Source organism: Oncorhynchus clarkii, chromosome 22 (genome assembly GCF_045791955.1).
Source record: "Oncorhynchus clarkii lewisi isolate Uvic-CL-2024 chromosome 22, UVic_Ocla_1.0, whole genome shotgun sequence".
In the NCBI taxonomy this organism is placed as follows: Eukaryota; Metazoa; Chordata; class Actinopteri; order Salmoniformes; family Salmonidae; genus Oncorhynchus; species Oncorhynchus clarkii.
This window is the reverse complement of record NC_092168.1, coordinates 31,693,519-31,708,802: the sequence shown is the minus strand read 5'-3', so window position 1 is coordinate 31,708,802 and position 15,284 is coordinate 31,693,519. Positions and strand designations below refer to the sequence as shown.

The 15,284-nt window shown below is 43.1% G+C and overlaps 1 protein-coding gene across 3 annotated transcripts in view; it reads left to right on the top strand.

The window, feature by feature from the left end:
- The window catches only part of LOC139380788 (nck-associated protein 1-like), a 71,864-nt gene that overhangs the window by 35,113 nt on the left and 21,467 nt on the right, over positions 1-15,284 (top strand). For all 3 annotated transcript variants that reach the window (XM_071123817.1, XM_071123818.1, XM_071123815.1), the window contains 4 exons: positions 7,949-8,068; positions 10,893-11,032; positions 11,844-11,975; positions 14,438-14,656. In XM_071123817.1, coding sequence (XP_070979918.1) covers positions 7,949-8,068; positions 10,893-11,032; positions 11,844-11,975; positions 14,438-14,656 — 611 coding nt within the window. The remainder of the gene's footprint in view (positions 1-7,948; positions 8,069-10,892; positions 11,033-11,843; positions 11,976-14,437; positions 14,657-15,284) is intronic.

Here is a 15,284-nt window from a genome sequence, read left to right as displayed (position 1 = left end):
TAGTTGTGCCATGCATAGGACGTAAAGCCAAAAACTCCTCTGTCACGCTTAGGTTGGAGTCCACTCCGCGGATGAAAATTGACAACTGGGCAATGTCAGAAATGTCGGTGCTCTCATCCACAGCCAAGGAATATGCAATAAAATCTTTTCCCTTTTTCACAAGCTGCTCTTTTAGATTGATGGACAACTGGTCTACTCTCTCGGCAATGGTGTTTCTGCTCAGACTCACATTTAAAAAGAGTTGCCTTTTTTCTGGGCAAACTTCGTCACAAACTTTAATCATGCAGTTTTTGATGAAATCCCCCTCCGTAAATGGCCGGGCTGATTTAGCGATCTCTTCTGCCAAAATAAAACTGGCCTTGACAGCAGCCTGGCCTTGTGATTTGGCTTTTTTGAACAGAGCCTGTCGAGATTTGAGGCCTCGTTTTAATTCCTCTGCCTTTTGTAGCCTTTGTTCCATGTCCATATTCTTGTTTTTGTCCGCGTGTTTCGTTTCATAATGTCGTCTCAGATTATACTCTTTCAGTACCGCCACACTTTCTCCACACAGAAGACACACAGGTTTTCCAGCTACCTTCGTGAACATATACTCCGACTCCCACCTTGTTTGAAACCCCCGGTTCTCAGTATCCACCTTCCGTTTTGCCATTTTTGATGGGTATCTGAAAGTTAATTTTACTGTGATGCTGACGACTGCTGTGCCAATAAATATTGAAATGAAGCAGCCTACTGCTCGGTGCGTCACCTTTGCATTGTGGGAAATGTAGTATTGGTGCGTGTAAAAGATCTGCGGGCTGCCGGCTTGCTGCGGGCCGGTTCTAATAATAAATCAAGATCATCCCAGGGGCCGTAAAAAACCTTCTTGCGGGCCGGATGTGGCCCGCGGGCCTTGACTCTGACATATGTGAGCTATAGGATCGTGTGCAGCACAAATGTCAAATTGTAGGGAGAGATGATTGACATAAATTAATATCAAATCATAAATTAATATCAAATAAAATGGTCTCATGCCTATTTAAATAAAGGTAAAATAAAATATGCGGCTCTGAAAATCAAGTGATTTGGTCATCAAGAATATGAACTGTTTATGTTGCAAGCTCACCAGCAATGGGGTATCAAGCAACACTTACTAACAGAGGCCTACTGGTATTTTGCTATGTGAAGCTTGTTTTGGAATTGGTTGCTAATGAATTATTACATAATCAATGTGTTGTAGACTAAATAAAGGGCTGTCTAGTAGCCTCCATAAATAGACAGATTTTTTTGTTGAACAAGTCGTTGCCTGTATACATTTTTTTACTTGACTTGAAAAAAGTGTGACTTGACTCAACTTGACTTGCTCTTAGAATGTACGACCTGGACTTGACTCCAGACTCGACTCCAGACTTGGACCTTGTGACTCAAATAATAGTGACTTGGTCCCCACCTCTGGGCCTCATACATCTCAAATGGCACCCTATTCCCTACATGGTTCACTGGCCAAAAGTAGTGCACTACATAAGGAATAGGATGCCATTTGGGACGAGGTCACAGAACTTCAGCGAAAGGCATCTGATTAGATTTTTTTTGTTTTATTCTTTTGGCAGCTAAACGTCATTTTACATCCAATTTTATTTATTTTGAAAAATCCTCAGCATTTTAACTTTTTTAGGCCATAATCATTTCAACAAAAATGAAAATGCAACAATTATTAGAAAGACAGCTATTCCATGTGAAATCTTCTCAGAAAATGTTGAGTGACTAGATAATAATTGAAGTATGTTGTGTAAGGAGCACACACACACAGTATTAATATAGAGTCTGCCGGTTAGCAATGGCCTGAGGGAGAAATTAGACCTGTCACTCACAGCTTTAAATTTCAACCTTTGTTCATGTCTTCCATGCCTGGGGGAACAAATAACTCCCCCACCCTCTATGGCTTTCAAAAAGCCCAAACTGAATGGTTTAAAGAGCAAACTGCCATGGGATTCATTTAAGATACTCTTTGAAGAGGTAGGGTTTCAGATGTTTTTGGAAGATGGGCAGGGAATCGGCTGTTCTAGCTTCAGGGGGAAGATGGTTCCACCATTGGCAGGGTTTTTTCTGCATTAAAAAAAAGTATTAGGTGGACCGCCTAAGCGCTTTTTCTGCCGCCTATGTCCAACAGTAAATGTAGTCTCGCTCAACACACCACTTTTCCCACTGCATCTCATATATAGGTTCTGTAGCCAAAGTAGACAATTCCTACTCTTTTATTCAGAGAAAATAGCCCTTAGCACTACTTTTGTTTCTTTCTATCATGCATTGGCGGTCTTATATTCATAAAGCATATCTCGGGCTGTTTTAAAACTTAGCTACTTGCGGACCGGACCGTTAACAATTGGTTTAGGCTACACCTCATTAGCTAGCTATAGCTAACAACCTGGGGGCGCGTTCAGCAGGACGCAACGTTTAGAACGTTCAGATGTAGAACAAACCTGCCTCTCTGACATGTTGAGTAAGGAATAACGTTGGCTCTATTCATGGTATTTCTATCTTCAACATTCGAGAACATCTTTCAACTGAACGTAGCCTATATGCAAACATTTGGTGGAAAATAAAAGAAAGGAAAAGGGAGAGCAAACAATTGATTGACTAAATTCCTCTCGCCACTACACTATATCTGACTAAATATCTTTATTTTGAGTTCATGTGGACCCAGAGACTCAGACTTGAGCACTTGGACCAGGACTTGAACTTTTACTTTAGTGACTCAACTACATCATTGGATGAAACAGTCATTAGCTCCCGTTATACTTTTAGGCATCAATGTGGCTGCGGCGTCTGTGAAATGATGATAACAATGTCAATGACGGGATGAATGATGGAGGTGCAACCCATACTACTTTGCCAATACTTTACACCACCTGCCTCTCTGTCTCTCCTCTGTCCCTCTGTCTGTGCTTGCGTGTGTGTCTGTTTGTTTTATGTGTAATATGTTTATGTGTAATATCAATGTAGGCTGAAATAGATAATTCTCATATATTCTAATACAGTGCCATGAAAAGTATTTGCCCTCTTTCTTTTTTATTTATTTATTTATTTTTTTTTGAATTTTTACCCCTTTTTCTCCCCAATTTCGTAGTATCCAATTGTTGTAGTAGCTACTATCTTGTCTCATCGCTACAACTCCCGTACGGGCTCGGGAGAGACGAAGGTTGAAAGTCATGCGTCCTCCGATACACAACCAACCAAGCCGCTGCTTCTTTAACACAGCGCACATCCAACCCGGAAGCCAGCCGCACCAATGCGCCGGAGGAAATACCGTGCACCTGGCCACCTTGGCTAGCGTACACTGCGCCCAGCCCGCCACAGGAGTCGCTGGTGCGCGATGAGACAAGGACACCCCTACCGACCAAGCCCTCCCTAACCCGGGCGACGCTAGGCCAATTGTGCGTCGCCCCACGGACCTCCCGGTCGCGGCCGGTTACGACAGAGCCTGGGCGCGAACCCAGGACTTTGATGGCACAGCTGGCGCTGCAGTACAGCGCCCTTAACCACTGCGCCACCCGGGAGGCCCTATTTGCCCTCTTTCTGATTTTGATACCGAATGTTATCAGATCTTCAACCAAAGGTCAAGCATGGTGGTGGTAGTGTGATGGTTTGTGGATGCTTTGCTGCCTCCGGACCTGGACAACTTGCCTTAATAGAAGGAACCATGAATTCTGCTCTGTATCAGAGAATTCTACAGGAGAATGTCAGGCCATCCATCTGTGAGTTGAAGCTGAGGTGCAGCTGGGTCATGCAGCAAGACAATGATCTAAAACACACAGTCAAGTCTACATGAATATGGTTAAAAAGCAACACATTTGAAGTTTTGGAATAGCCTAGTCCAGACCTAATCCCAATTGAGATGTTGTGGCTGGACTTGAAACAAGCACTTCATGCTTGAAAACTCACAAAATGTCACTGAGTTAAAGCAAGAGTGGGCCAAAATTCCTCCACAGTGATGTGAGAGACTGATCAACAACTACAGGAAGCATTTGGTATCATTCATTGCAGCTAAAGGTGCCACAACCAGTTATTGAGTGTAAGCGGGCAATTACTTTTTCACACAGGGGAATTGGGTGTTGCACAACTTTTTTAAATAAATAAAATAACTCTTTTTTTTGTTATATCTAAACTCTGGTTCCCTTTATCTAATATTAGGTTTTGGTTGATCTGTTAATGTTCAATATCAAAAATAGAGAAAATCAGAAAGGGGCAAATACTTTTTCACAGCACTGTATATGTTTATCATATTTCTGCTGTTGCGAAGAGAATATGATGTTATGCAGAAAAATATGTTGGTAGGACAAGGCTATGGGGTACTGTGTGTTTGTGCACATGGAAGTCGGTGATTTTGTTTACTATAGGTTGATGAGACAATACAAATGTGATGTGACTAAAATGAAAGGACATTTAGTTGACTAAGATTGCCTGCTGCTTTTGTCCTTTTGACAATAACTACACTGTCACATTGTTTTCATTTGAATAATGATTAAGACTTAATTATATTTTTGTCAAAATGACTAAGTCTCGGCTAAATCCAAAATGAACACTGGACTGAGCTGACCCGTAGGAGTGGGACGTCCAAGAGACCAGAGGTGGCAGAACAGAGTGCTTGGGTTGGGGTGTAGGGTTTCAGTTCAGCATAGCCTGAAGATAGGGAGGGTCGGTTACCCTTGCTGCTCCGTAGGCAAGCACCATGGTCCTGTAGTGGATGTGAGCCTCGACTGGAAGCCAGTGGCGTGTGTGTGGAGTAGCGGGGTGACATTGGAGAACTTGGGAAGGTTGAACACCAAGTGGGCTGCTGCATTGTGGATACGTTGCAGGGGTTTGGTGGCACAAGCAGGGAGCCCAGCCAACAGAGAGTTGCAGTAGTCTAGACTGGAGATGACCAGAGCCTGGATTAGGATCTTTGCAGCTTCCTGTGTGAGGAAGGGTCGTACTCTATTATTATAATCAACTGAGTATACAAAACATTAGGATCTGCTGTTTCCATGACATTGGCTGACCATGTGAATCCAGGTGAAAGCTATGATCCCTTATTGATGTCACTTGTTAAATCCACTTCAATAAGTGTAGATGAAGGAGAGGAGACAGGTTAAAGAAGGATTTTTAAGCATTGAGACATGGATTGTGTATGTGGTCCATTTGAGGGTGAATGGGCAAGACAAAATATTTAAGTGCCTTTTTGAATGGTGTATGGTAATTGGGGCCAGGTGCACCGGTTTGTGTCAAGAACTGCAACGCTGCTGGGTTTTTCACGCTCAACATGATTCACCACCCAAAGGACATCCAGCCAACTTGACACAACTATGGGAAGCTTTGGAGTCAACATGGGCCAGCATGCCTGTGGAACGCTTTCGACACCTAATAGAGTCCATGTCCCAACGATTTGTGGCTGTCATGAAGGAAAAAGTGGGTACCACTCAATATAAGGAAGGTGTTCTTAATGTTTTGTACACTCAGTGTAATATATGCCATTTAGCAGACTTTTATCCAAAGCGACTTAGTCATGCATGCATTTTTATGTATGGGTGGTCCCGGGAATCAAACCCACTATCTTGGCATTGCAAGCGCCATGCTCTACTAACTGAGCAACAGGGGACCTCTATGGATGTTGTAGACTAGAGCATGAACCTGCAGGAGCAAGTCACTGCTTTGATGTTTGCAGAGAATGACAGGGTTTTGTCGATGGTCATGCCAAGGTTCTTTGCACTCTGGGAGGGGGACACAGTTGTCCACAGTGATGGAGAGGTCTTAGAGCGTGCAGGTCTTATCTGGGAGGAAGAGCCGCTCCGTCTTCTCGATTGGATTGAGCTTCAGGTGATGGGCCGACATCCAAGCTGAGATGTATCTCTGCGTGCCGGGCAGACATGTCGCCAACTAGGAGTGTCATCCGCATAGCAATGATAGGAGAGATCATGTGAGGATTTGATGGAGCCGAGTGACTTTGTGTTGACAAAAGAGGAGAGGACCTAGAACTGAGCCACTGGGACACCAGTATTGAGAGCATGTGATGCAGACTCCTCTCCATGTCACCTGGTATGAGCAACCTGCCTGGTAGGACTCAATGCAAAATTGTGCAGAGCCTGAAACACCCAGCCTTGAGAGTGGAGAGGACAATCTGATGGTTGGCAGTGATGAAGGCAGTGGATATAGATCTAGGAGGATGAGAATAGAGGAGAGAGGGTTAGCTTTGGCAGAGCGGAGAGCGTCCGTGACACAGAGGAGAGAGTTCTCAGTTGAGTGAGCCGTCTTGAAGCCCGACTGGTTAGGGTCAAGAAGATCGTTCTGAGAGAGATAACGAGAGAGTTGGTATAGAAAGTGTGGTGGAAATTCAACACCAGGGACACCTAAAGTCGAGCTTAAATGAATCACTCTTTTATGAGCAAGCTTACAACAGGTTACAAAAAACTCTGCACACCGTGCAGGTCTATCAGAAGCTCCCTTGGGGCAGTCGCAGCAGTTTTCTTATATACAGCTATACTGTACACAGACAAGTTATATTTGCATGATTTAGCATGATTAATGAATCATTACTGGTGGTTCGCACATGTTGCTGACCAATACCTCATGAGGATTTCTCTCTCCAAGTTGAGACCTTGAAAGTGAGATACTTTGGTTGTTCCCATAGCAACATTCTGGGAGTTTTGCCAAGTAGCATATCAGTGATAGTGAGGATTCCTCCATACACAGTCAGTCAGTCAGTCACCTGCATGAACCTATCTAATTGGTTATTAGAAAAGTAGCATTGATTTGGGGAAAGGGAAAGGGGGATACCTAGTCAGTTGTACAACTGAATGCATTCAAATGAAATATGTCTTCCGCATTTAACCCAACCCCTCTGAATCAGAGAGGTGCGGGGGGCTGCCATAATCGACATCCACGTCTTCGGCACCCAGGGAACAGTGGGTTAACTGCCTTGCTCAGGGGCAGAACGGCAGATTTTTACCTTGTCAGCTCGGGGATTCGATCCAGCAACCTTTCAGTTACTGGCCCAACGCTCTAAGCACTGATTTGATACACAAACATAACATTTCACTCACAAAAGCACGCTCAGGGTTTTGGAAAGAGCGGAAAGAAGGGGTACTGGTCTATAGCTTTTGACATTAGAGGGGTCAAGAGTTGGTTTCTTGAGGAGGGGAGCAACATTGGCCATCTTGATGAGGAATGGGAGAAGGTCTCCAGAGATGGTCTGGAGAAGGGCATGGGGTCGAGCGAGCAGGTTGTCAGGCGGCTGGACATCACTAGTAGCAGGATTTAATACGGAGAGAGAGGGGAGAAGGAGGTCAGGGTGTAAGGTAGTTCTGTAATAGTGGGACCAGTGGACTCCGTAGGCTGAGTGAATGAGGAGTGGATATTGTCGACCTTCTTTTCAAAGTGGTTGGCAAAGTCATCCGTGAGGAAGGAGGAGGATTGGGGGAAGAGAAGGTGGAAAACAGTTTCCTGGGGTTAAAGGCAGAAGCTTGAAATTTAGAGTGATAGAAAGCAGCTTTAGCACGTACACAGAGGAAGAGAAGGTAGAGAGGAGGGAGTGGAAGCATGGTAGGTCCTCCGGAAGTTTAGTTTTCCTCCGTTTCCGCTCAGCTGCCCGCAGCCCTATTCTGTGAGCTATTCTGTTTGACCAGAGTTGTTTGTGGAGACTGTGTGACCAGTTTTAGAGCGTGGCGGAGTGTGCTGTTCAGTCAGTGTGTACTGTTAAGGGTTGTCTACCTATGAATGACAGGTTCACTCAGACCTCTCTACCTACCTAGAACTTTTTGCTATTCACAAACCGCTAGTCTGGTCCTAGATCTGTTTGGCATTGACAAATACTGAAGGAGTTAGATCTGGGACCAGGCTAACAAACAGCCGTTCACCTAACCATCCACCAGCCAATCTCATAGTGCAAACTGCTTTACCCTGGATAACATTTTCTTCCCCTTTTCCCTCCTTCCTACAGAGGCATCACATAGGCGACCGTAGCTTGTCCCTGTGCAACATGTTTCTGGATGAGATGGCTAAACAGGCCCGCAACCTCATCACAGACATCTGCACCGAACAATGCACGCTCAGCGACCAGGTGAGGTGCTGTTGTCATGGTGATTAATCACAGTGCACGCTCAGTGACCAGGTGAGGTTCTGTTGTCATGGTGATTAATCACAGTGCACGCTCAGCGACCAGGTGTGGTTCTGTTGTCATGGTGATTAATCACAGTCCACACTACTAAGCGACCAGAGGGCTATATTACGATACAAGCTTGATCTACTCAGGATTTTCTAAAGCTAGCCAGCTTCACTTAGCTTCTCTTTCCAGATCAGGCTTCAGCCACACTGCAATGGTGGATATTGCTTGTCCGCCTGCCGCTAACTCGAGCAGGCTTGTAACTGCTCGTGCATGTCGCACGTGGCTAGTCGAAGGCTGAACTCTTAATTTATACAATGCTGAAACATCAGTCTATGGGCGAGTCAGTGCAACATTTTAATTTGTGCCAAAATTGAAATGAAAGACGAGTCGTCTTGCAAATTCAGCAGGCTATGGTGTGAAATAGGCTTGTTGAAGTGGCCGTCGTTATTTTATTACGTATCGTTAAGGCCGTCTTTATTTTATTACGTATCGTTAAGGCCGTCTTTATTTTATTACGTATCGTTAAGGCCGTCTTTATTTTATTACGTATCGTTAAGGCCGTCTTTATTTTATTACGTATCGTTAAGGCCATCTTTATTTTATTACGTATCGTTAAGGCCGTCTTTATTTTATTACGTATCGTTAAGGCCATCTTTATTTTATTACGTATCGTTAAGGCCGTCTTTATTTTATTACGTATCGTTAAGGCCGTCGTTATTTTATTACGTATCGTTAAGGCCGTCTTTATTTTATTACGTATCGTTAAGGCCGTCGTTATTTTATTACTTATCGTTAAGGCCGTCTTTATTTTATTACGTATCGTTAAGGCCGTCTTTATTTTATTACATTATCGTTAAGGCCGTCTTTATTTTATTACGTATCGTTAAGGCCGTCTTTATTTTATTACGTATCGTTAAGGCCGTCGTTATTTTATTACGTATCGTTAAGGCCGTCTTTATTTTATTACGTATCGTTAAGGTCGTCGTTATTTTATTACGTATCGTTAAGGCCGTCTTTATTTTATTACGTATCGTTAAGGCCGTCTTTATTTTATTACGTATCGTTAAGGCCGTCGTTATTTTATTACGTATCGTTAAGGCCGTCTTTATTTTATTACGTATCGTTAAGGCCGTCGTTATTTTATTACGTATCGTTAAGGCCGTCGTTATTTTATTACGTATCGTTAAGGCCGTCTTTATTTTATTACGTATCGTTAAGGCCGTCTTTATTTTATTACGTATCGTTAAGGCCGTCTTTATTTTATTACGTATCGTTAAGGCCGTCTTTATTTTATTACGTATCGTTAAGGCCGTCTTTATTTTATTACGTATCGTTAAGGCCGTCTTTGTCTTTGCTTATTAATGTACAAGCACTTTTTTCCCCACTCCTGTGGATAAAATAATTTCATTAGGCCAAAGTCCTACACAAGTTTTACTGTGCGTGAAGTTTCAAATGCATTCTGTCATTACGAAATGTGTAATGTATTTTAACATTGTTTTTTTTTTACTGTTTGGTAGGAGTGGTCTGGGTCTGCTCTTGTGTCATTCCTAGTTATCTCATTTATTATAATTACTGAGAAGGGCCGGTCTCCCAGACACAGGTTAAGCCTCGTCATTTAGGCCTAATCTGAGTCTGGAAAACAGGCCCGTAAGGTACATTGAGTTCATGCCTTGTTATCTGTGTGTTGGAACTATTTACTAGCCATTTAAGTTTTTCAACTGATGACTGACTCATTGTAGGTCTTAAGTCAGATACTTTTCAAAATTCTATTTCTGTCATGTACAGGTAAATAGGCTTGGGCGGTATCCAGATTTTCATATAGCTATACAATCCTTCTCGCATCCTGGGATTTACTGTATTACCGGATAACACACAAGGGTGTGCTAAAAACACAAGAAAAGCCCATTGGGCCGCTATTACCAGAATGCTAACAGAATTAGCACGAACTAATAGCAAAATCATATAGAAGCTGTTAGCTAAATGCTAACGTTTGAAACCAAACATAAGCTAATTGAAAAGACCGGCAAATCCAGCTCATAAAGTTATAAAAGCATAGCCTGTTGTTACTGAATCCCATTTTCAGTGAGTGTGGACATTCTACAAGTGAAAGTGGACTGGAGAAATTGTGCAAATGGAGAAAGTTGTGATGCATGCTTTACTGAAAGACGAGCAGCGTGTGTACATGGTGCAGATGGGAGAAGGAGGAGGGAAAAAACACTAGTAGGAAACACAGGGAAAAAATGGCATCTGTACAGAACTCATCCAGATCTCTTTGACTTCTGGCAGAAAGCCATTAAGATATCTGATGGCAAACATTTAGTAGTGAATTGTATCTAAGTGTAATAAGTTCATCAGCTCATGTGCGCCGCACAGCAGAGACTCTGATAGATATAGAACACTATGGGTTCACCAGCTCCTGCTGTCTCCTGTTGTGCTATTTACTAACAAACACCCGACTGGATCAACTGTTCTAGGGAACTATGGTAAGCTTTATCATTTAAAATAATGTGACAGGTAAAATGAAGAATGCAATCTGCTTTATCTCCTAACGTATTGCACAAGTTGACTGCAGGTAATAACTTAAGTATCTACAAATGTTCACATTTATTGAAAAACGTAATAATTTGTATACCGCCCAAGCCTAGTAAATAGAATACCATATAGCCTACATTGTGCACGTCCCAACTAAGTGCCTTGGAAACATAATTTGTCACTTCATTCCTTATTGGTCTGTGAGTGTTAAAGGGGGTTTCCTGTCCCTGCTGTGCTCCTGTTGCAGCTGCTGCCAAAACATTGTGCCAAAACCATCAGTCAGGCGGTGAACAAGAAGTCAAAGAAGCAGACGGGGAAGAAAGGCGAGCCTGAGAGAGAGAAGCCTGGAGTAGAGAGCATGAGGAAGAACAGGCTGCTGGTCACCAAGTAAGTAGTGTACACTCTGTAGGGTCTCTAAGTAAGGTTAGGGACTCTTTCCCAATGTGTCTATGCTCGATTTTGAGGAATCAAGAAAAGATGCAATGGAGACATTTACATTTGTGTCACTTTTTTCCAGCGTGACTTACAGGAGCAATTACGGTTAAGTGACTTGCTCAAGGGCACATCGACAGATTTTTCACCAAGTCTGCTCGGGTATTCGAACCAGCGACCTTTTGTTACTGGCCCAACGCTCTTAACCACTAGGCTACCTGTTCCCCATCCCCCCTCTCCATGACCACCTATCCACTTTCAGATATTTTCAACAGCGCACTGTTATTGGATGGTTTTGTAAGTCATGGTCTGTGTGTGTCCCAAATGGTACCCTATTCTCTACAAAATTCACTACTTTTGACCAGAGCCCTGTGGACAACGGTCAAAAGTAATGCACTACATAGGGAATAGGATGCCATTTGGGATGCAGACATGGTTTTGCAACCTCATCTTCCACTGTGTGTTAAAAATACCATGCTAAGATTTACTGCCATCACTTGCCCTCCCTGCTCTGGGTATTCCACTTGAATTTGGTCCTAACTCTACTACTATACTCCTAATTCTCAGCTTCCAGTAAGCTGCATAGAAACAGACCATGACCAGGGCTAGGATAATATAGATTCAGGTCTGGGCTAAAAAAGTGATGTGTAAAAACAACATTAACTGTGGTGCTGGAGGAACTTAATCCATCTGCTCTGTCACAGATTTCCCCTTTAATCTGAATGAAATGAGGTTTTAATGTCTGCCTAACTGTCTGTGTTCCTAGCCTGGATAAGCTTCACACAGCGCTATCCGAGCTGTGTTTCTCCATCAATTATGTACCCAACATGGTGATATGGGAACACACCTTCACTCCCAGGGAGTACCTCACCTCACACCTGGAGATCCGCTTCACCAAGTGAGTACACACACATGCTTGCACACACGCACATGTGCACGAACACACACACACACACAAACTTAGGGAATCCAAACACCAATCCTCACAGGAGGCTATGAGTGAATTCCTGCAGATAGTCTGATGGCTTCCCACTGTCGTGTCTTTGGCTATGCCGGATTAAGTGATATGACATGCTATTCTATAAAATAATTTCTCCGTAATTAATATTACCTGATTGAGCTAATCATGTAAATGTAGTTAACTAGAGAGTCGGGGCACCACAAAATAATATTTATAGAGCTGTTATCTTCCGAATAAACTCTTAAAGACCTAGTAATATTTTACATCAATAGCAGTCAATATTAATCGTCACCTGAATTCAGTCTCATCTGAAAGTTGTAAATTCTTGGTTATCTTCACGAACCCTGGCTAACAAGTTGAATCAGCAATACAAAATTGGGTTTCATTATTTATTTACTAAATACCTAACTAATCACACAGAATTACACATACAAAGAATGAATTATACCTTGATTACAAATTACGTCATAAAGGAAAAGGTCCCTAGCGGGCGGAACAGATATGACAGCTGGTTACACAAAAGAAAAGGGCTGGGTTTGAGTGAAAGAGCGGGAAGACTGAGGGACAAAGGAAGAAGTTGGGCTATCGTAAATACAGTATCTTATGCATTCTAAATTACCACCCATTGTGTGATAGACGGGATACTCTGTCTGTTCCTTCCTAACCCTCGTTTGCAGCTGCTGTTGCTAACTCAACGGCTAGGAGGTATCACTTCTGTAGTGAATAAGAGTTCAAAGTTCATACCATTCGCAACCAAAGCTCACGCTGATGTTGTCTTCGTTCTGTAGTTATTATCTGAACCATTCTGACATCGGACCATCGTCCTCACATCCTCGGAACAGGAGGTTACATTTTCGTCAAGGGCTTATATAGTGGAGGGAGACAAGGGGTGTGTTTCATAGTTTACCACCTATGTATCTTTACGTGGGCGGGCCACTGAGTCGGGCCTAATTCACTCATGAAAACCCAATTCTCACATTTTAGAAGCTAAAATCACATTTCATCCCATCACGAATAATTTCATATTCAAACATTTAAATTGAACAACAATTCCTGTGAATCCGATAACTCTGATGTGAAGACTTTACACTGTAGAGTTTGTCATCTTATCATTGATGAGAATGTCTCAGATGACAACCGAACTGACATCATATTCATTAAGTACCACTGCATATGTTCAATTGGTTGGATTACCAGAATATAGTTCATTTCCCCCCACCTTCTGATGTTCCCAGAATCTCTATGTTAACCAAGGGGTTTTCAAATGTAACATCAGTAGGGTAGAGAGAGGAAAAAGGGGGGAAGAGGTATTTATAACTGTCATAAACCTACCCCCAGGCCAACATCATGACACCACTGTGTTGTAACGTTAGCTGGTCAGTTATGAAATCTGTCTCTCCTCCCCAAACACCAATCCATTGACTATCTCATGCAAAAGGAAGGAGGCTTAGTTTGTTGTTATAAATCAAGGAACATTGTCATCCATTTGTTAATTTTAATTATAATCCCTAGACAGAGTTTAACAAAAAACCTCTCCGGGGTTTATGATGTTATATGTGATTTATTAGTCCAACAGACAAACGTTTTTTGGGGTCAGAGTGATTTTTGACATGCATCCAGAATGGGGCCTGACCGGTCCAATGAAATAAACATTGTGCTGGAGAGTAACAGGTATTTTCCACTGTGGGAGTTGGGGTTGTGACGTTGGTGCATTGGCTTGTGTGTGTGTGTGTGTGTGTGTGTGTGGTGGGTGCGTTGGCTGGCCCCTCTCCACAGTGCCGTGAACCCCTCCACTGTCCAGGCTTCCCACAGAGGAGAGGGCTCACACACATACCCAATTACCGCCACTTACCACTCCGCCCTGCTCCTCCAGATCAGCGCAGGATAAAAGTTTTACTGCTCTTAGGTTCCCAGTTCCCAGCACACTTCAGACAGAAGGGAAAAGTGGCTAGTTATTTACAAAATGTTCCTAATGCTCGGTCAGGGTGTGAAAAAGTGTTTTACCACTTGTTGCGCCATAGTTTTTTAACCCTGCCATGTTGGATCAGATCTGCCCACTCCACACCAAGTTATCTACGTAGAAATACGGAAAGGTTAGGCATTAGGGAAAACAATACAGCCATTGTTGAACGTTGTTGAAGAGTCGCCCAAACTCCCTGGAGTCCATGTAGCTAACAGTAACAGGGATAATCTGCTGTTGTAAATAGGACTTTATAAGTACATTTGATTGATTGATCCCTATTATTCCAATCTTAACTGTTAGATCTGCCAGTCAAATATCAAATTCCTGGACATGATAAATTCCCTCTCTGCATCCCTGTCAGTGAAATATAAAGAATTCTTCATCATGCCTTTGATTGATTGATTGACTGATCGATCCTGTTTTGTTCCTTCTCTAGGTCTATCGTGGGGATGACCATGTATAACCAGGCGACCCAGGAGATAGCCAAACCATCTGAGCTGCTGACCAGTGTCAGGGCTTACATGACTGTGCTCCAGAGCATAGAGAACTATGTTCAGATAGATATCACCAGGGTGTTCAACAACGTGCTGCTGCAGCAGACACAACATCTGGACAGTCACGGAGAACCAACCATCACTAGCCTCTACACCAACTGGTGAGCCCTTAACCCTAACCCCTTAACCCTCCTAACTCCTTACCCTCTTAACTCCTTACCCTCTTAACTCCTTACCCTCTTAACTCCTTACCCCCCATAACTCCTTACACTCCTCACCCCACCAAAACTATTTAACCCCCTGAACTCTTTGACCCCCCCTTAACTATTTAACCCCTAAACCCCCTTAACTCCTTAACCCCCGAACTCTTTAACCCCCTTAACTCCCAAACTATTTAACCCCTGCACTCTTTAACCCCCTTAACCCAAACCCACCATCACCAGCCTCTACACCAACTGGCACAAGCAATACATTCACAAAACAATACAAATGTCCTCTTTCTGCCTGTCTATGAATAACAGATTTAGGCCTTGATTCAAACAAACGCAAATAAATGTCCTGTGCACTGCGATTGAGTTTGAAAGGGGATTTCTGCTTGAGCCAACATCCTCGGTGAACCATCAATCAATCAAATTTATTTATGAAGCCCTTTTTACATCAGCTGATGTCACAAAGTGCTGTACAGAAACCCAGCCTAAACCCCAAAACATCAAGTAATGCAGGTGTAGAAGTACAATGGCTAGGAAAGCCTAGGAAGAAACCAGGCTATGAGGGGTGGCCAGTCCTCTT